At 31.2% G+C, this 22167-nt stretch overlaps 2 protein-coding genes and 1 long non-coding RNA gene across 3 annotated transcripts; 1 reads left to right on the top strand and 2 right to left on the bottom strand.

Moving 5' to 3' along the window:
* Nucleotides 1-1411: 1411 nt before the first annotated feature.
* On the bottom strand, nt 1412-4679 carry LOC107415945 (exocyst complex component EXO70E2). The gene has a single exon (XM_016024385.4). It carries the CDS (start codon nt 3597-3599, stop codon nt 1638-1640), a length of 1962 nt encoding a protein of 653 aa, XP_015879871.3. The 5' UTR covers nt 3600-4679; the 3' UTR covers nt 1412-1637.
* A 2394-nt stretch (nt 4680-7073) lies between these two features.
* On the top strand, nt 7074-9525 carry LOC125422196 (uncharacterized). The gene is made up of 5 exons (XR_007240534.2): nt 7074-7218; nt 7398-7736; nt 8746-8877; nt 9042-9099; nt 9238-9525. It is a non-coding gene; the product is annotated as an uncharacterized LOC125422196 (long non-coding RNA).
* Nucleotides 9526-14355: 4830 nt separating this feature from the next.
* On the bottom strand, nt 14356-20448 carry LOC107415899 (serine carboxypeptidase-like 25). Its single transcript, XM_048471109.2, has 8 exons — nt 19981-20448; nt 18577-18780; nt 17533-17708; nt 16911-17204; nt 16657-16787; nt 16430-16525; nt 15718-15823; nt 14356-14808 (listed from the first exon to the last, which is right to left on the bottom strand). The coding sequence occupies exons 1-8, from the start codon at nt 20246-20248 to the stop codon at nt 14665-14667; spliced, it is 1419 nt and encodes a 472-aa protein (XP_048327066.1). The 5' UTR covers nt 20249-20448; the 3' UTR covers nt 14356-14664.
* Between the last annotated feature and the right edge of the window lie 1719 nt (nt 20449-22167).

Below are 22167 nucleotides of genomic sequence, written 5' to 3'. Positions count from 1 at the left end.
TTAATATATATTTTTTTAAAATTTTAAAATTTAATTTTAATTTTGTATATGGTGCTGAAAAAAAAAAAAAGAAAAAAGAAAAAGGAAAAGAAAAGAAAAGTAAATGTATTAAAATGAATCAAACGATTGAGAATCCAGAATAATAGTTACCCTCTACGTCATGCTTGCATAAAGAGTGATGCTTTCATTCTTGACAACTTCTTCTATTTGCCATATGATTATTTTTTTCTTTTTGTTTTAATTTTTTTTAAATGTAGTTTGATTACCTTTGAGGCTTTGAAAATCAGAGAACTATATTTATTTATTTTTGTAATTTTATGTTTTTGTAAATGCAGGTGTCAGTTTGTCCTTTCTCGTTAGGTTGACTTGAGGGGTTGAAGACCATATGCCTTTGTCTCTCTTTCTCTATCTGACACAGAAAAGTAAGCAAATAGTTTATCAAAAAAGAAAAGTAAGCAAATAAGAAAAAATAAAAGGTAAATGAATCATAGTTCTAAATTCTAACGTCTTTACCATCCACATCCAAGGCCTCCATAAAGTTTTCAAGTTTCATTTAATAGACAATGCACAATTGGGCATTTTTTTTTTTTTCATTTTTTTATCTGGTCCGCCGAGCAATTTATTTTTTTTATTTTTTGGGTAAATGAGCTGGTCCATCTTCACCAATAAATAACAAACACAAGCTGAATATTTAATGAAAATGCTTATTCAATAAAAGAAAAGAAAAATAGAAAAAATAGAATGCTTAGCTCAGAGGGCTTTCCTCAGCCACAAGACCCAAGAGATCGAGGCTTATGACCAAATTCAATGTCCGTATAAATATCTCTTGCCACCATTGATGACCTTTCTCAACTTTTCTCTTGACGTACAGAAAATTAAATTCCTAATGTTCCTTTCAAATGGTAAATTCTTTTAAGATGGACACAAAATGGCTCATCCATAGACTAACTATTAGTGGGACACGCCTCTGCTTGACCAAGATGCTTTGGAAAACCATTTGAATTGAAAATTCAACTCACTAGCTGTAGCCAGCATAATCTATCAACCCACTGGTACCCTTTACAATTTTTTTCTTTTTTCTTTATCTTTTTTTTCTTAACCCTTTTGCTTTAGCGAGGGCCATACCCACCATCAATATCTAAAAAGCATGTGGGTTGTTGGGGACAAATCCTCTAAAGCCCCCTCCTATGAACATGTACCATCAGTTTCTCAGTAACAGATAAATCATGTGGACTTATATTACACGTGTTCATGACCCTACACATACCCATCTATTAAGGGTTTTTGCTGTAGTTTTTGATATTTAATCAGGATTCCAATTTTTTGATCTTAGATTCACCTCATACCCACTCCAAGAGCTCCAAAAACATAATTTTTGTTCGTTCTAATTAATATGTATTATCAGATGAAGTACAAAGAAAAAACAAATGGCATAACTATTTCAAAAATCATATCTGATTACATGTATGAAAATGCAAAAGTAGAGAGCTCCATCCATTTCTTTTCTATTAGCTTTGAAATGGATAACAATCTGTTTTAATTATCAAATACACCAAGCAGATTGGGGAGACATAGGAGGGCCTCAACTCTATCAAATAAATAACACAATAATTCAAGTATTCTCTGCAAATTCGCAATCACCTTCTACAAGGATTTTGTAATGATTTTGGGGAACCCTCAAACAGATCCAAAAGAAAATTCTCCATATCATCAGCACTATACTTAATATGCTTGTCACTTATGTGAGTGGCATTTCTTCCCACAAATGTCCTATAAGCCTGGATTACCTTGAGGGATGTTGAAATTCTCAAGTCTTCTCTAAGCTGGAGATCTGGAATTACCCATCCTGTTTGTGTCCTGTAAATTTCCTCAAAAGCTAGATAAAAGCTCCTGAACCTCTCCTTGAGAAGGATCTTTGAGATAGAATTTGAACCTGGATTCTGTAATCCCTCGTCTTTGAACAAAGAGAGGATTGAGCTCCAACTAGCTCTCTCATAGTTCATTGCATGCTGTTGGAATTTCCAGTTCCTCTTTCGAATCCATTCGTCTCCAAATATAAGCCTCAGTTCAGATCCCTTGACCTTCTCAGCCATGTAGTGTATATTGTTCATCAAGAATATGTGTTGTAAAGCAGCTTCTTTGCACAACTTGGACTTGGCATCAAGGTTGCATTCCAAAATGGCAGCTACTGATAAAAAGTGGCGAGCCGTTGGAGAAATTCTGTTTGATAAACCACCACTTTTGTTGTCATTTTCTTTACTTGGACTCACATCCGGAGAGAATGGAAGATGAACTTCATCATCATGGTCCTTGAGTAACAAATTCAGTGTGTCACCGTAATCAGTGAGGGTCCTAATATAGTTCATGACATACCTGGTTAGAGGATGAATTCCTCCACCCAAAATAGGATTTGTCGAATGGTTTGTTGCAATGGCATTCTCAAATTCAATGAACGTTGCTCTCACACAGTCACCCAATCTCCCCAAAACCTCATGCCACTCCATGGTTATTGAGGAACCAGCTTCACCAAGGTAAAGGGTATCTATATCAGGAACAAGATCTGCCAAAACCTCATACATGTCAAGGATTCGAAACAACTTCTCTGGTTTATGGGGGCCAATAGACATAGCATCAGCAAAATTCAAAAGCTGCAAGATTGAAGCCTTTGATGCCTCAAGAAAGCAAACTTGGTTGATCCTTTCATGGTCACCAAAGATCTGCTCACTGAGCCATTTCTCACTAGCAAGATAAACCCGGACAAAGATCTTCATAGCACGAATCCATCCCTTGATCATGGAGTTCAAAGTGACCCATTCCATCCTCAGAACATCTTCAATGCTGAGCTTCTCCATTGCAAGGATGAATATGCACTCATCCAATGCTTCTTTCCGCACACTGGTATAGGCCTGTGTGCATTCTCTTTCATATTTGGAGCTGATCATCAGATTTGCAATGCATCTGAGCTCAGGAATTACATGTGGATGAACCAAATCGATGATGAACTCTTCAGAAGCCCTGCTTGTACTGTCTCTAAGGATGGAATCCTCAACTGAATCATCCCCAAAAGAGATTATGGAGCTCTCATCCAAAGTATCTTCCTCACTGGAACGGAAAGACACGTGCTCTGGCTCAAAGGGTTGTTTGTTTTGGACAAGCATGTATACCAACTCTTCCTCAAGCATAGCCATGGCTGTTTGAAGAACATCATGAGCCCTCCCTAGAAGTTCATATTCTTCATTTTTCAAAGACAAACTCTCTAATCTGTCTGTCAATTTCCTGGCTTCATCTGCAGCATTCAGATACTCAGAAACCTCATCTGAGCCTGAGTCCCATATCATAGATTGATCTGCTTCCCAGCTCGCGATCTTTTCCTGAACATCATTAAGGCAGTTCTCAATCTCACTCAAATTCTCATCCTTTTTCTCTGAATATGTGGAGATGGAGGACAATTGAACACCCAGATCGGCTAAAATTCTTCTTGTATCATCTGTGAGGTTCTTGTTCGATCCCAATGCTCTGGCTATGTGTTTCGCCGCAGCAATCAAGTTTTCTTCACCTTCTAATTCTGGAATCACAGATTTGCAGTCCGCCATATCCATACAAGAAACCGAAGGCCGACAAAGTATCAGAAAAATGACCAAAAACTTTTTTTTGGGGGGGTCAAAAATGCAGGATTGAATATGAATTTCAAACTATACCCACATCTCAAATTTCCTTTGTCATGAAGCTAAAAAATAGACTTTGACAATTCAAATCGAAATTTTCTATTCCCGTAAACCAGAAAATAAAATAAAAAAATAAAAAAAAAATAAAAAACTTTATCTGCTTAATAGAAAAACCAACAATTGTGCCAATTCCATCTAGAAAAATGGTCAGCAGTAGCAATTTAGCAAATAGCCAAATAATCAAAAATCTAAAAACTTTCCGTGCAAGGAATCAAGAACAAGAAAGCGATTCAAGAAAAGAAAAAACCCATGTCAATGAAAGAACAAAGGGTACGATTCCTCAGAGTGAAACAAGATCAAAAACAAAAACCCAAAAGTGACAAAATCATCAGAGAATTCTCTGATGACGAAGTTTCAAGGAAAGATCAGAAAGACCATGGATTTGAAGGGAAAAAGGATACCAGCCCAAATAAAAAAAAAATAAAAAAAATAAAAAAGAAGTCAAAACTGAAACTGTACAGATGCGGAGATTGCGAGTGGAAAAGCAACAAAATCATCAGAGAATTCTCTGACGATGGAGTTTCAAGGAAAGATCAGAAAGACCATGGATTTGAAGGGAAATAAAAGAAAAGAAAAAAAAAAGAGTCAATACTGAAACTGTACGGATGCTGAGATTGCAAGTGGATGGGATGCAAGGAAGAAGATAAAAGAGTAGAGCACGATACAACGAGTCAAAAGAAAAGTAAACAGGACATGTATAAGTACTTATCTCGGTTTTTTATTCTATTTATTACGAAAAAAAAAAAAAAGTGTTTCTGGATTTAAAATTTTATGGTCAATAATGGTATTGGTCTCTGTCCGGAATATGTCAAGTTGGATAAAATGCTTCTTGATTTGAACAGTTCAACCTGCGAAGAGTGGCATAAGATTTTATGTTTAGCAGAACAATGATGGCAACGGAGTAAACCAAAGTTTTGGACAAGTAAAGTTGTGTTATTATTATTTCATTTTTGTTTGTTTTATTTCCATTTAAAATCTTAATAACTAACTTTTCTCTGATAATTATATGTTACCGAAGTGATAACTATAGATGTGTTTTCCATAATTATACACGTAACCAGGGTGATAACCATGGATATGTTTTAATCATATTTATCAAAAAAAAAAAAAATGTTTCTATTATATATAAATATATAGTATTAATTATTAAATCGGTTTTGTTTTTGTTCAGATTATGTAGATGTTGGGGTGTATTATACACTCATTCAATCCCAAATATGCAATTGCTGCCACCTTTCAGAATTAAAGACCAATATAACTCTAGTTGGGCCATGTTTGCCTTCGAAACCAACAAGAATTTCAGGGTTAATTTAACGGGCATGCAGAAGACAAGGTCCAACCTGTCTAGAAAAAAAATAATAACAAATAAAAATAAAATTGTGTAGCTTTCCAATTGGTTATATGCTTCATCATCTTTGTCTTCGTAGTCTGAAAATTTTGTGGTTGGATAGATATTTTCTCAAATCCTAAGATACAAAGATAGAAAAATAAAAATGTGAAATTCAAGTGGTTAAGTAGAAAGATATATAGGAAAGTCAAGCATGTGCCATTGGTGTAGTTGACAAGCGCTACCAAACTTCATATTATATGATTGATAATATTGACATTTAATTAGGTCTGATTTTTTTCTTATAGATAGCTTAATTTATCACTATCTCTTTACCAAAAAAAAAACAAGAAGTTAATTTCAAATTTAAATATTAATATGTGTCACACCAAAGACATAGTTGTGGGGGTTTTTAATTATGAAATTAAGAAAGACACTTAATTTTTTTAATCATAGAGAGATAATTAATTGCATAATCTATACGGTTAATTTGGTGGGCTCTAAAAGCTTTGAAATGGTGATTTGCTTTCGCGTGTGTTTATTTCACGTTGACATATATAAGAGTTTTCACATGCGAGTCAACATAAGGTTGATTAGTTCCAAGCATAAAATCATTTAGTCTGTTAATTATATCTCCAACTTGAACACAACTTCCATATAAGCACATAAACTATTCAATAAATAAACCATATGGGATTGATGTTAAATATGAGTATTTATGTTACTTATTATGTAACAATCACCATTTTATTTTTTAAATTTTAATTGAAATATTTAATTTTTTATTTTTTATTATAAAATTTTAAAAATGAACTTTTTAATTATAATTATTTAAATTATTGTTTGATATGTAAATTTATTTCATTAATGATGACCAATATAATTTTTTTATGTATAATATTGGATGTGTTAGATTGGATAGGTTTTATATATCTAAAACTAGCATGAAATATATCTAAAATAAAAAGAAAATATATCATTTATACCAAATTAAAACATTTAGATTATTTATTTAAAATAATTGAAAACCACCTAGAATACATCTAGAAATCCTAGATTCAATCAAATTTGATGAAAACTCGTTCATTTTAATTTAAAATATATTGTAATTTTTAACCTCAAAAAAATATTTATTATAATAATATATATAATATTCGTGCGTACTAAAGTGTATTTATATATTCTGCTTAATATGGTTGAACCCAAAAAAAATAAAATAAAATAATTCCGCTTGGATTATTTAATTTACAAATGTGTTAATATGTATATGTGATGATCGTCGTATCAATCTATTTAAATGGTTTAAATGGAATGGTAAATGATTCAACATTATTATCCAAAAATTTTAATTAATAATCAACTCAAAACCAAATTGATCATAAAGAAACGACATCTAAGGAAATATTCATAACGCACTTGATGGTGCAAATTACGTTCAATTATTATCCTAGTTAATTAGCTTTAATCCATATATATCTAAAATTAATAGTATGTTCTGCAGGCATAGAACATTAATTTCCCCCAACAAAAGAGGCTTAATTTAAAGAGACAAATTGTACCAATTAATCACACTTAGTTCTCTGGTCACCCAATTTATTATATTATCGAAATAATAATGATAATAATAATAATAAATAAAATTTTAAAAAAATATATTTTCTGCTCTTAGAAAATAATAAAAAATATTAAGGTTGAAAAATTTTGCTACAATAGATAATGTTGCCCACTTTATCTTTATGGTAGGGAATCAAGATAAACATGCGGTCACATGCAATCATTATAACAAGGCGGCGATCCATTAGATGGTGGTCGTCCAGTATAGCAAACTTATGAGGTGGGAAGTAAGAGTGGGCAAAACCCGACTTGGACCGACCAACCCACCCGAATTGAACTATTTGGGTCGGTTTGGGTTGGTTTTTAAGTTTTAATCGGGTCGGTTCGGTTACAGATGCAGAAGATCTGTCATTTTTGGTTCGGGTTATGGGTAGGTAGAAAATTATCCAACCCAAACCGAACCGATCCATACCAATCGTAGCTTTTACTTTTTCTATGAATTTGATGCTTGAAAATTAAAAAGGAAATCTGATGCTTATAGCCTTATACCGTATCTCTTGCTCTTTGCCTTCGTCTCTCATCTCTTTCCACCTCTCCAGGAACTTTTCTAAGGTTAGCCATTTCTCATATTGTATTATTGCTTCTCTCTCTCTCTCTCTCTCTCTCTCTCTCTGTATGGTGTGGTACCGTCGGGCATCGGCAACTAATTGGACAAATTAGGGTTCAGCTTCTCTGTTAGGGTTTTGTTTTCATGCTTTTTTTTCTCATTTGTTTCTCTCTCTTTCTCACAGATCTAGCCGGCAACTGAAGTTCCTTTGCTTTTTTTTGTTGACATTGAAGAGAAGGGTTCGTCTGCACTAGCCAGTGGTATTTGAAGAGAAGGGTTCCTAAAGTTCCTCTAGATCCTCTGGCTCTGCCTCTACCACCGTCTCTGCCTCCTCTGTCTCCTCTGTACATATATATTTTAAGCCATTCTCTCCCAATTAAAACACGCTTCCCCTTCCCCGTGAGAGAAAGGAAGTGTCTTCCTCTCTCGCATCTGCAAGACGCCCATTTCTTTCTTTGTCATCAAACAGTCTTTGGAGCAGAGGACTGGTTTTGAGCTTCAATGGTAGTTTCTTAACATCACTGTGAGTTTCTCTCTCTCTCTCTCTCTCTAAAAACCTCTAATTTTATTTCTTTTTGTGAAGCATTTGTATTGCAAAATCAAATTTTTTTTTTCACAGTTTGTAAAGTAGGTATTCGGTGATTTTGTTTTTCAATCTTTGTGTGTTTTGTAATAAAAGTGCGAGATTTTGGAAATGGAAATGTGCGGTTGTGACTGTTTGGTTGCTTAGAATTTTGGATGACGAAAAGAAATATCTTTTTTATATATATATATATATTAGGATTTTTCTGTTTTTTACCGTGTAGGATTATTTCTGCTGATGCCTATGGTTTATACCTGCATTAGATTAGTCTCTCTATTTCTTACCACCCATCTCTTTCCACCTCAACTTCATTTGTTGTTTTTCTTCCTTACTTGGGTTATAAATAAGAAAATGGCTGTCATTTAAATTTCGATTTTTGCTCTTGGATTACATTCATTGGTAATTAACTAATTGGATATGAGGAAAGATTAAAAATATATATATATATATATATATCTATGCATTGTGAGAACTTTCTCCTTTAATTTCATATGAATTCATTTTAGATTTTAATTATTTGTATAATTATCCAGATTTACAACATAGGTTGGTTTGTTAGCTAACTGAGCTACTCATTGTTGGTTTAACAATGTTATAAAAACTTAGATGTTGTATTTGATAGCCAATACATCTTTTACATTGGTTCAATACGTATTTAATGTCAGCTCGGTGCTTAAATTTGTGTAGTAACATTTTTCAGCAAGATAATATAGAATCCAGTGTATCTTTTCAAATTTATATCCCTTTTTATGTTTGGTTTCAGTCATACACTTTTGCTAATCTGATCCTATTGGATAGCTGGAACTTTTGTCATATTAATAAATGGGTATTCATGTATTTGCATACAGAGTTGAAGTTATTGGTTGACTATAATCCTTATATGTACATATAAATGGGTATTCATGTATTTGCATACATATGTTTATTGACACTTGTTATGCTTTGTCAGGTCTTGTTCCTAAAATTCCAGAGGATTTATATCATCTTATTAAGAAGGCAATCTCAACTAGAAAGCATTCTGAGAGGAACAGGAAGGATAAGGATTCCAAGTTCCGTTCGATTTTGGTTGAGAAATTTGCAGGTAAGTTATTAGCCTTTTTTCTCATTATTTTTGCATCAATTTGTGAAATTTGAAGTTCATTAGAAGTGGGAAGGTGAAAATTAGTTTTTAAATTTTTTAGTAATATTTACAACTTCTTTTTAGTATTTATTGATTAATTTAATATTATATTTTAATTTGTTTAGGAGCATCTTGTGTTACAAAACAAAATCTACCTCCATCTAATTGATCTATGATTGCTTGGTAAGTTTGTTGTTAATTCCAATTATTTTTTAAATTAGATAATATTTTAGTAATATACTAAATTGCACTTAATGTTTATTGATTGCTAGTTACATTTAATATTTAATGTTTAATGTGTAATTTTAATGCTTGTTGAAGGATGAATGGAATATGGCTTTGCATGGCATATTGTGATAATGGGATTGTGGTTGATGGTGGTTGCTCGTGGAATGAAGTGTGTGGAAGAAGACTATTTAAAATAATTTTTATTTTTATGTATTGTTAGTTTATTAAATTCTAAGTTAATTTTGAAGTTTAAGATATCAAATATGGTTGTATTCTATTTTATAACTAATATTGGTTGTAAACTTGTTGTAGAATTTATTTGTTGTTGTATGATGTATTTGTATAATTAGGTGATAGCTATAAACTTGTATTGTAGTTGTATGGTTTTATGTTGTATTATTTCACATGTTTGATGCTTAATAGTTAGTTTATTTAGTATTTTTACTTAGGTGAATGTATGTTAAAATTATTTAAGTTAGATAATAGTTTGAAAAAGATATTTAATTTAAAATATAATGTATGAATAATAATATGATTGAAGATTGATAAATAAAAAGGCCTAAAAAAGACTTTAAACAATTTTGGCTCAATGTATCAAAATTCATATCTTAAAATAGTAAAAATAAAAAAATTTGGGCCGAAACCCATCATGAGGTCCAAACCGGCCCAAACCAAAAATAAAAAAAAATTGGGCTTAAGCCCATCATGAGGCCCAAACCGGCCCAAACCAAAAATAAAAAAATTTGGGCCGAAGCCCATCATGAGGCCCAAAATGGCCCAAACCATGAACCCAACCCAAACCAAACAATGATCATCGGTTTGGATTGAATGTGACGGTCAGTTCGGTTCGGTTTTGTATTCAACCCAAACCGAGTTAGTCGATTCGGCTTACAAAAGTCCACAAAACCGAACTAATCCAAACCGAGCCCACCCCTAGTGGGAAGGCAGAGATCCATTCGATGGTGGTGTCCAGTATAGCAAAGTTATAAGGCGGGGGATTCTATTATTTGTGAAAGTGATATATATGAATATATTAATAAGTTTCTTTCTCTTGGAAGATGAAGCCCAACATAATCTAGACACTGAATGTTCCACAATACCATATCATGTTTTGTAGGGATACATTCCTAGAATGTGTTGTAGGAAGTTCAAGTGTCTAAGATATTGAATATCCTGAGTTCTATCTCCTAAAAGAAAATTTTCTTATAAATATATATTTATATATATAGTTAAGGCTGTAAATAAGCTCAAGCAATTTGTGATCGGCTCAAGTCCAACTCGTTTTTAATTCGTTTGAATTCGATTCATAAAGAGAATAAGCTGGGCTTGAGCAAGAAATGAAGTTCGAGAGCCGATCTTAAACAATAAATTAAACTTGTGATAAGTTCATGAATAATTCGAATTCATTATTTATATGTATTTATATATAATAAAAAAAATGTATTTTAAACTGAAGCACATTGGATATCCATAATGCATAAATAATATTTTTTTTATATTTTAAGTTTATAAAGTTTATAAAAGTAAATTAATTTCATAATAAAATTAATATAATAATTGAAATTGGTTAATTATTAACTTTAAAATTTTTATTTAAAAAAACAAATATTTAAGTTTTTAAATTTGTATGATGTAACAAGTTGAACTGAGTTAAGCTTGAGCTTTTTGTAATGAAATGAGTCAAGTTTGAGTAAGTAATTTCAAAATTTTGTGAGCTTGAGTATTCATAAAATAATGTATCCGAACTTGAGAATATCAATACTTGGTTTGACTCGACTCATTTATATCCTTGTATACAATTTTGATATGGCAAGAGATTGTAAGGATCAGCTATCCACAACCATTAGTTCACAAAAATTATTTCGATATGACAGTTTTGGATGTTGACCTTCATAATATGATAAGATCGATCCTATGGCCCTTCCCAAAATGGCTCCATCTAGAGAAACTCTATTGAATTAGAATCGAGATTTCAGCTAGATCTCCCAATAACATAAAAGAGAAAATTAAACAGTTTTAATAGAAATTTTGAAATCATAGTCATACCCATTAAAGGTTCTAACTCAAGAAAAAAAAAAAAAAAAGAGCATACATATCAAATCAATCAATCAAAGCATATTAAAAGAAAGTAAATGAGTTCAAAAATAAATAATAGTTTCATAAGAAGCAGGAAAAAGATAATACATCCATTGTGGGAATGCAATGAAGATTAAGATATGATAACGATGAAATGTATGAGGGTAATGATGAAACAGCATCCAAATGTAGTATTCACCAACTGTTAGTTGAGGCTTAGAAGAACAATTTAAAAATACAAAACTATGAGATCAGTTTAGTAAGTGACCAAGTAAAATATTATGAAACTAAAGATTATTTTTCAAAAAACTAATCCAAAGAAAGTAAACGAGTCCAAAGATAAATAAAACAAAATAAATAATAGTTTCATAAAAAGCAGGAAAAATACAATATATCTGCAACGGAAATATGTCGAAGGTGAAGATGCGATAACAACGAAATATATGAGAGTGATGATGAAATGGTGTCCAAATATAATATGCACCAACTGTCGAATGAGGCCTAGGAGAACAATTTAAAAATACAAAACTATGAGACGAGTTTAGTAAATAAATAAGTAAAATATTATGAAACTAAAGATTATTTTGCAAAAAACCATTCCTTTCAAGACCTCACTATCACGCTTTGAGCGTTACTTTTGACAAACAGTTTTCACAAAATTCATAATTATCGCCTACATAACAATTTTATAAATCATAAGATACAGAAATTAAAACCAATGATATCTACTACATTATAACGAAAATAATATTTTTACGAATTTTGATATATAAAAATTGGTAATTGATAATATATATAACCATATACAGTATCTACAGTGTAACAAAAATAATCCTGTGTATTATATAACCATAATTTGTCGCACGACCACATTAGCATTACAATGTGTTGTCGATTACCAAGGGAGAAACTATCAATGTGACCTTTGGTGTTCCAGAGACATCGTAGATTGAGACTTTCCATTCAAGTTCAAGAATCACATGATCAAGTAAAGGATGGTCAAATAAGTGCGCATAAACATAATCCAACAAATTCATATCAATGGTATAATATGGTATGCAAAAATTCAGAACCCGGTATCGAACTTATAACCCGACATATTTATATAACTATTTAAATAATACCATAATCATCGTTTTAAAATATCCCCTCATATACTTGCATAAATATATATATATATATATATATATATTTGTATAACTATAAACCAGAATTTATTTATATTAAATCATTCCTTTTATATACCATAACATGATAAATTAAATAATTATTTCATAACATATGATAAATCATATAATTCAAATAATTCTAGAAATAATAATAATTGGATAATTTATATATATCACATATAACCAAATACATAATTTTCAAAACCATTTTAGAAAATAAAGTTTACCTATAGATCACAGTTCAAACTAGCTCCTTTACCGGCTCCCCTCTAATATCAATCTTGATATCTAAAATAATAATAAGATATTCCTTATACTCCAAAAATTAAATCAAAACATTGAGTGCCTACTAATGTGCAAATAACTTTAATAACTCTAAAATTTTTAAAATTGGATATCGAACAGTCCAATTATACCGTAAACCCTAAATACCCCAATATTCAAAATTGGAATTTTTTTATTTGGATGCCAATTTTATAAAATTAAATATTCTATTGGCTTCTACTAATACCTAATTACACTTACACTAATTTAACTTCAACTTTGTCCAAATTGTCTAACTGTATCCAAATAAAGTCTAATTTTATTCTCTATTAAACTAATTAACCTAAAAATGAAAAAATTATTAAATGATGTCCAAAATTCACAAACTTTATATTAATAGAAAGCTTATGTTATATTAATAGAAAGCTTGTGAATAGGTAACAAGAATCCAAGCTCACTTTGGTCCAAAAACGTCGCTAGTGGTCGGAAAACACGTTAGAAAATTTGATCAAATTTAATGTTGATGAGTCTTTCAAATCATGAAGAATTCAACAAACGAAGGCCTAATTCTAGCTCAGAGCATCCAAAAATAATGGGTAAAGGGTATGGGTTTGCCTAGAATTGTCCAAAAATGCAAAAATCTCCAGCACCATTGGATTTCGTTGGCTCAATTCAGGGAGCATCTGGTGGTAATTTGGCCAAAGATGTAAAGGCCGAGGTTGCCAAATGACTGGCAACACCCTTATTCGGCACATGGTGGTCAACGGTGGCTAGGAAAGTAAAAAGCCTATGTGACTTGGTTGGTGGTAGATTTTGAGAATTTTTGGATATTTTTTTATTTGTTTACTATCAGACATGATCCTTAATGTATATATATAGGCCTAGGGTCCATTAAATGACAAATTCAAAACTCATTTGGACATAGATAAATATTGATATTTAAAAATTTCAACCTACCACTAGTCTATAAATTTATATTGACGAGCTATACGATACAGTATGCCAATCAAATTCAAATTATTAACTAATAAAAAATTAAATTTAGGGCCCACTTACAATCCAACTAATCAATCCTAATCAAACCAAATAAAATTTAAATTCTAAATTCTAAATGTGAGACGGATTGTCACATAGTCTCTCTCCATAAATATTCTACCATGTTATTTCTACTTATATATATATAATATATATACTTCCAGCTAGATTTAAGTAATCCAGTCAGGTTTACGTAATGTTCACATTTAATGATTATTAGATCAGACCAAGGATTAATATTTAGAATTTAAAAAGTTGTCAAATATTAGTTTAATGACATACTAAAATTCTATTTAGGAAAAATGAACCTTATCGGATTGGATAATTAATAAATATAATTTTAAATTTCAACTTTATACAATTTAAGGGCTAAAAAAGAAAAACCCATGTTAGTTTTCAAATTAAAGACCTTATTTGATCCTTACCACAAGAGCACAAAATATGGATGACTTTTTTTTTTTTTTTTTTAAATACCAATTGCCATGTAAGACATGCTCATATTTTCTTTAACTCTTCTATAAACAAAAATTCTCATGATTATTATCTCCTTAATTTAGAGACCAAGAGTTTCTTCCTTGAAAGCAAAAAAATTAAAACATAAAAAAATAAAAATAAAAATAAAAAAAACACAGAGAAATTAGAAAATTGAGCTGGCCATGGATCTAGATGAGGCTTGAATACCCTTTTGGTTTCCCTTTGGATTCACTACCAGAGTCAGATTCAAACAAATGCATAACTATACGAACAAAATTACTTTTCTTCGTTAATTAATTTTTCAAATTTTCCCTAATCTACGTAACACATTAATTAATTAATCAAACTTTCTCTGCCTCTCCTCTCCCTACTCCTTGTTTGTAAAAATTAATGACAATAAAAATACTCAAAAACATAAATTAATAATTAATCAAATGTATGTGGGACAATAACTTTTTTTTCTTTATCCCCCTTTCTCCTTTTTGCTAACCCAATAAAATATTCAAGACTTTGGAAGAGGCTTTCCTTTTAGAAATGATTTGAACAGCTCAAGTGCAGCTCTAGGTTTGAAAAGTGGGACTTCATGTCCTGCTCCTCTTACCGTTGCAAACGTCAATCCTTCATATACCTCTGTCCAACCCCCCACCTTCAGTGTATATACATGATCAGCACAACATAATTAGTAAAGTTCTGAATTGTCCCGATGAAACCATTTGAAACATGTTACAATAGCAATTAAGTGGGGGCTAATTCACTATTCATGCCTACGCGACTAACCAGCTAATTTGTTCTAGTATTTGGATTCGAATCATTTCCTCGTTCCTTTTAGTGTACAAAAATACATTGTGATCTTGATTAGAGAAATTATATTTTGCAACTGGGTCGTTGCTAAAAGAAGTTTGAAACATGTTTAATTAAGTGGTGGCTAATATTGTTCACTCTGTTGGTCTACATAACTAGGCGGCCACCTATTGGATCTTAAAAAGACTTTGGGTTCAAATATTCAATTAGGGTTTCACTTCAACACGTGGGCATGCAGGTATGGGTTCGCTGCTTAGTAGTGTCAATCAAAAATCAAAGACCTTGATCATGAATAATATTTGATTCGGTAAGTGTTAGGTATATGGATAGCTACATGCCCCAGAAACAAGACAAATACTAGTGTCGGCTGTATCTGGAGGAATGCCATTGAGAAAATATAACAAGGGCAGATAGCCAAATAGACATCCTAATAAAGACATGGAAAATCCTAATAAGGACAGAAATCCACTAGGGTAGGCTTTTGCGCTGATTGAGCTTGTCCAAAAAAACACCCCCAAAATAAGCTCAATTATATTATTGAAAATCCATAACACATTTAATTAGAAAGGACCTCTCTAGTTTACACTCTCTGGGCCACAGAACCCTTTGATCAGAACAATCTTTTGTTTTTTGATAGATAATGACAAACAAACAATAATTAATATAGGAATTTGATAATATATATATATTTGTACTATTATTTAATTTTAGAGCAGGTTGAGAAGAAAATGTGTGGTTTAATTATTTTACTGACCTGCTTTTTGACATACCAAGGATACCATGGAACTTTTGTTGCTAGTTTTAGCTGTGCTAGGGAGTACCTAGTTGCTGTAACTGGTACTACTGAGTCCACATCCCCACTGCAATTAATATTTCAAGCTCTCATGTAAATATATTAATATACATACATACATACATGCATGTTTATATATATATATATATATATATATAAGTATATAAAAATTATATGGTATGGGTGTTCGTAAAAAATATAATTTTTAAATCGTTATTAATATTTATATTTGTGTGATAGTATTAATAATGATTTACTAAAAAATTATTATTTTTATAGACTTTCATACGATAAAAACGATCAAACATCTATATTATAAACGAACTATACATATATATATATAAGCAATTGAATAGAATTTTACTATTTATTTAACAATGTGATTTTCATTAGTAAAATCATTATTAATATGATAATTATTAATTAATTGTATTTAATTATATATTGAATTTTTATTTTAAAATCTTATACTGCCTTTTAAATTGTTAAACAACACACCAATTATATTCATCATTGTATATTTTTTAATTGCTTAATACAGTTAAAAAAAAATTGAATAACAGATAAGAAATTGACAGACAGTTGTTCAAAAAAATTGAATAACAGATAAAAAAATTGATTTATATTTATTTAGATATGGTAGATTCTATATATATATATATATAATGCCAACCTGAAAACCCAAACTCTAATACCACCAGCTATCATGTCCTTATAGATTGGAAGAATGGAAACATCTGTATCGTTCCAATTTCGATTCAGAACCTCGCTGCAATATACACCCACAATCCGTTAACAAAAATTAGATAATAAGCAATTATTTCATTAGACATATATTTGTAGCAATGATTTTTTTGGGGGAAAATTTTGATGTTATAACGACTAAGTAAAATTACTGACCTACAAGCAGTCCACTTATAAGGAATTTTGGTTATGTTGGCATGAAGTGCTTTCTGTACATCCAGCCTGTTGTAGTAAATTTCAGCATATTTCTCCGTACATGGATCATAGCCTGACATTTGCCGGAATATCTAAGAAATATATAACATAATAAGTTTTGTTAATCTATTTTGTTAATCTATTGTGACGATATAGATAAATAATTAAAGCTCCGATATCATATTAAATTGATTATTAATTTAGAAGAAAATTACCGGATGATGGGGTCGATGAGGCAAATGCATGGAGTGGCGAGTGGGAGAAGAAGTTGAACCATCGGAGTTGACATTGCAAGGGGGTGCATAAATGTTGTACTGGTCGATGTTGCCAAATTCTTTATCCATGGCATAGCTGTACAGTGATTCGCATTCATCCGATTCCTTTTGCCGGCGAAAATCACAAGTGTTGATGAGCTGCCGGTAGGTCTTATCTGATATCATGGCATGGCTCCACCAATACGTCACCGTCCCAAGGTTATCATAGTAGTTGTCTGTCACTGCATTCCCCACCTGCATTTTCAAAAGTCTCTTTTGATATTACACATATATAGTATAGCCAAACATTCTGGATTCTAAATATATATCTATATATATATATATATATATTTTTTTTTTTTTTTCCTTTTTTCTTTTTTATTTTAAATGAGAAATATATGTGCATATGCATGTCGCTTAGTTATACCCATATATAATTTGGTAATTGGTAAAAAATTCAGTTATATGCCAATATAGCTAGGCAAGTCTGACTATACTTTCAGCATTCAAGCTGATACTAAAAATTTTATGTGTGTATATTTAACATACATACATATATATATATATATATATATATATATACCATAATTCCTTGGAGATTGATTGGGTGCTTGGAATGTTGATTATAGGTCATAATTTGCTTAGCCAGCTGAGGAACATAATGGCCTGCATAGCTCTCTCCAGTAAGATAAACTTCTCGGCCCTTGTATCTTGGAAATCGATCCAACCATTGAATAAGGAATTGGAGTGAGTCCTTCGCTGAATCATCATATTCATATATGATTAACCAATCAAATTAATTGCTTTAAATTATAAATATTTACGTCTTCACTATTTGTTACTTCGCCAATAGGTTTGTGATATGACAATTTGCACAATTATAAGTCGGTTTTAATAGGACCTAACCGACGGGTTTTAATTTACAATTTATATTATGCTGTCACAAGTTGGTTTACTTTAATATGCATGTCGGCGTTTCAAAAAAAAAAAAAAAATGTCGGTGTGGGACAACTGTAACTTTAACGTCTGCCTAGCACAACTTTAGCTATGTGATGACCCAAAAATAAAAAATAAAAAAAAATTGTTTTATGTAATATTTTTTTAGTTAATCGTTAACTATTTATTAAATCAATATGAAACTTAGAAGAAAAAAAGGAAAAAAAGAAAAGGGTATAATTGGAGCAATGAGAAGATCAATAGAGAATGTTACATATATGTATATATTTGATCATACATATACATATTAAAAAATTAATGATCTAAACTAATTAACTGATTTTTGAATGATTCAAATTCAAATCACATTTCATCATAAATCTTTTACACAGACTATAAATATATTTGCACGAAAATGTGTCTCACCTTTTATAATAATTCGGACCGTTCAAATAATTAACTAACCATGATTGGGGTTTCTAAGTCAAGATCTTTTAATCTAAACTACCAATCATACAAAGTATTCTACAATTAGGACCATATATATAAAAATCCATCATTAATTATATAATGCTGCTTGCTAGTCTTTCACTATATGGCCTACCAAAATTAATAATATTTGTAAGCATTCAAAAAAGTAACAGTGTGTTTGATAGAAGGTATTACTATAAAATAATCAATTAGTACTAACCAGTGCGGCGATCCCCTGTATCAAACAGATCAGAGGATCGATTGCTGTAAGAGAAGCCAACCCCAGCAGGAGTTTCCAAGAACAAAAGGTTAGCAACCGTGTTCCATGAGAACTTGTTGAAGTTTAATCCTGATGCTGTTTTGTTTATTCTAAATGGTCCAATCTCTTCGGATGCTCCGTACGCCACAGAAGAACAACCAGGGCCTAATTTCAGCAAAAACGTCAAAAAAAAAAAAATCATTAACAAAAAATTAATTGAACACCAAATTGAAAAGATAAACAAAATTAATTAATTATTTTTTTCTTAAGCATATATGCAATATTTAAGCAAAAGGTGTAAACAGGGCTTAATTAATAGGGGTCAAAAGTTAACTATATGCATGCATTGATGATTTCAGCGGCAGAAACCGATAAAGGTGGCAAGAAGGAACTGCAAATGGCTATGCAACTTATTTAATGAAGTTTGTTTTTGGTTGCTTTCAAGCATTCATGCACCCTTGCAGTTAATACCCATTGCTTGCTTTTTTTTAACTAGGAGAGAGAGAGAGAGAGAGAGAGAAGGGTGTCGTTTTGTGTGTTTTTATTTATTTGGAGGCCAAGTTTTGGTTTTATTTGTTTTGTGTGTTTTTATTTATTGGAGGCCAAGTTTGGGTTTTATTACTACACCCACTATAATAAAGCTATATATTGAAACTGGGAAATTTGGTTGTGGTGTTTATGGATTTGAAGCATTCATTGGTAGTTAGGTCATCATTCCAAGCCTTTTTGATAGGCCATGGATAGATCGATTTTGGGATATTTGATCTCCTTTTTTTTTTTCTTACTTTTTTTTTTCCAGGCTTTTACATTTTTCTTTCGGGTACAAAGAATTTAAAGCATCTGATCTGGAAAATTAAAAGCTGTCTTTTACTCCAAAACAATAATGAGGCTTAAAGAAAGCCAAAACACTCTTTTTTACCAGAAAAAAGTGGTTATTTTCAATTCAATAAAACAGGAAACAAAACAAAACAAAGAAAAAAGAAAAAGAAAGAAAATAGAAAATTAAAAAAGCCAGGAAATATTGCACAATTATAGACTTATATTACATTTTTCTTCTCTAAAATATTTTACAGAGAGAATTAGAATATATACTTAGAATGTTTCATAAATTTTTTGGTGCATGATATGTTATATATTATGTCAGTTGAAAACCTATATAATATTAATTAAAAAGCTAACCTACCAAATGATAAAACAAATATAAAATAATACATATCGCTAAAAGGCAATACAACAGTGAGAAAAATAAATATTACTTTATTAAAACCATCTTAAAAAGAGTAAAACTGAACTTAAAAAAAAAAAAAAAATGTAAAGGAAAAAGTTGGTTTTTTATTTTATTTTTTTATTTTTTTGGTTCCTTACCTCCATTGAGCCAAACCACCAAAGGTTTTGACAAAGGATCATGAACAGCCTCAGTGAGCCAGTAAAAGAGAGCTCTACCAACTGCTTGATTAACAGTAACATATCCTGAAAACTGCTGGAAAGAGACGTTTGGTTGCCCAGGAAGTGCCGTGATCCTATCAGCTTCTTCTTCTTCATTTAGTATTACTCCATGGCTTGCATTACTAAGCAAACCAAGAAGCCAAGCAAAGACCATGGCAACCAAGATCTGTCTTTTAAATTTATCCATGGGTCACTCTCACTCTGCCTCAATGAAGAAGAAGAGAGCAAAGCTTCCAAAAATAAAATAAAAAAAAGAAAGGAAAGAAAATTTTGTCTTTCTTCCTAGTTGTGTGTGAGTGATGGGAAATAAGGAGTGTGTGTGTGCCATTCAGCATGGATTAAATAGCAGAGAGAGGGCAGAGAGAGAAAGAGAGGAACAGAGAGGTTGTGAAACTGTGAATCTCATCAAATCAATTCCAACTTATGATTTTTTGTCATCTATCAACTTGTTAAATGGGGCAACTCATATACCATGAAAAGACAATTGTAGCCCTTAATGCCTAAAGTTTTGCAGGAATTCATATCTGATTGATGAAGGGAGGATAGTATTGAAATTTTAATGGTCTGTTTGAGTGCTCTGATCATTTTCCAACATAAATTCTTGCGGGGGTGGTCTTAGTAATTTCGTCTTAATAGTAGGGTAATGGGATCACATGCCTTTGGGATGCCCATGAAACAGTTTCTCTAATCCTCCGTTAAGTCCTCTTGTATTCATATATCTGACTTTGACTATCTTTCTTTCATTCTTTTTTTGTTTTTTTTTTTTTTCATTGGCTTTATCCTCTATTCTTCCCCCTCTTTTTCTTTCTCTGCATTTTGTTTGGATAAGATTCACTATGCACTGTTTTTTATTAGATTCTATAAATTGGATAATATTATTATTATATATAAAAAAAATTATACTTTGTCATATACGGTAGTTGTAGAATATTTAATGAGGGTTAATATTTTAGCTCTTAATTTTGCGGCCTCTCTGTGACAATTATTGTCCATTGAAGGAGGAGGTAAGGAAAGGAAGCATCCAAAAAGTGTCATGCCTAACTTGGAATTCATTTATTGCAACAAAATGCTTTAAATTTGCATCTACATATATAATTTCTCTAATACATATATATATATATTACTCTGGACTTTTTTCTTCTTTTTTTGTTTCTTTCTGAGGAAAATGTGTATTTGCTATAACCCAAATTATTATTTTTTCTTTCCGAGGAAAATGTGTATGTTGTTATAACCCAAATCTTTTTTTTTTTTTTCCCTTTCCGAGGAAAATGTGTATTTTGCCATAACCCAAATCTTATTTTACTTTAAGAATGTCCGAGAAAAAGAAAGAAACGAAAAATATATATAGCTAGCTAGCTAGGGAGTTTCTTGCCTTTTTTTCCCCCCCCTTCATTTTATATACGAAGTGAGAGTACATATAGATTATGTAAAGAGAAAGACAGAGGAAAAGTATGACATTTTCTGTTTTTGGTATTATTTGGTATTATATGTTATGACATAAACTATGACATAAATTTTTTGTTACAAGACAAGTTTGTAAGATTTTGGCAATATTTCAGAAAAACATGGCTGGTATAGCGTAAGCATGCACTTTGAGATTTAAAAAAATTGAGATTTAAAAAAGGGACTTTTTGCATAGTTCCCTTTACGTGCACGCGAGAAGGAGGGTGTCATTGATCTCCAAAAATAGAAATAGTGGTCTGTGGGCATGGTGATGATGGCCCTTTTGGACTTGCAATGCCCTACACACTACAGAAGCTTTGTCAATGCATACCACAAGCTTCACCACCCATCACTGGCCACTGTCCACCACCATTTTGTAGGTAAATAAGCTAGTAGTTGGTTGTTCGTTAATTTTTTCCTTTTCTTCCTAATTGGTATTTGTCTTAGAATATAAAATTTAACATAAATTATACAATATTTTTTATATACAGTTGGATTAGTTAAGAACCCTAACATAGTTTTTGTTTCTTACACATGCAATTACTTAAAAATTCTATATAAAAAAAAAGAAAAAAAGAAATGACTTTAATGAGAAATTTGAATGTGTCAAACCTCGTTTCCAATTAAAATAATGACAATTGTTTATTCCTTTCCATGACAAAT

This window comes from Ziziphus jujuba, chromosome 4, assembly GCF_031755915.1.
Source record: "Ziziphus jujuba cultivar Dongzao chromosome 4, ASM3175591v1".
In the NCBI taxonomy this organism is placed as follows: domain Eukaryota; kingdom Viridiplantae; phylum Streptophyta; class Magnoliopsida; order Rosales; family Rhamnaceae; genus Ziziphus; species Ziziphus jujuba.
The sequence above is the reverse complement of the archived record's forward strand: the minus strand, read 5'-3'. Positions and strand labels throughout refer to the sequence as shown.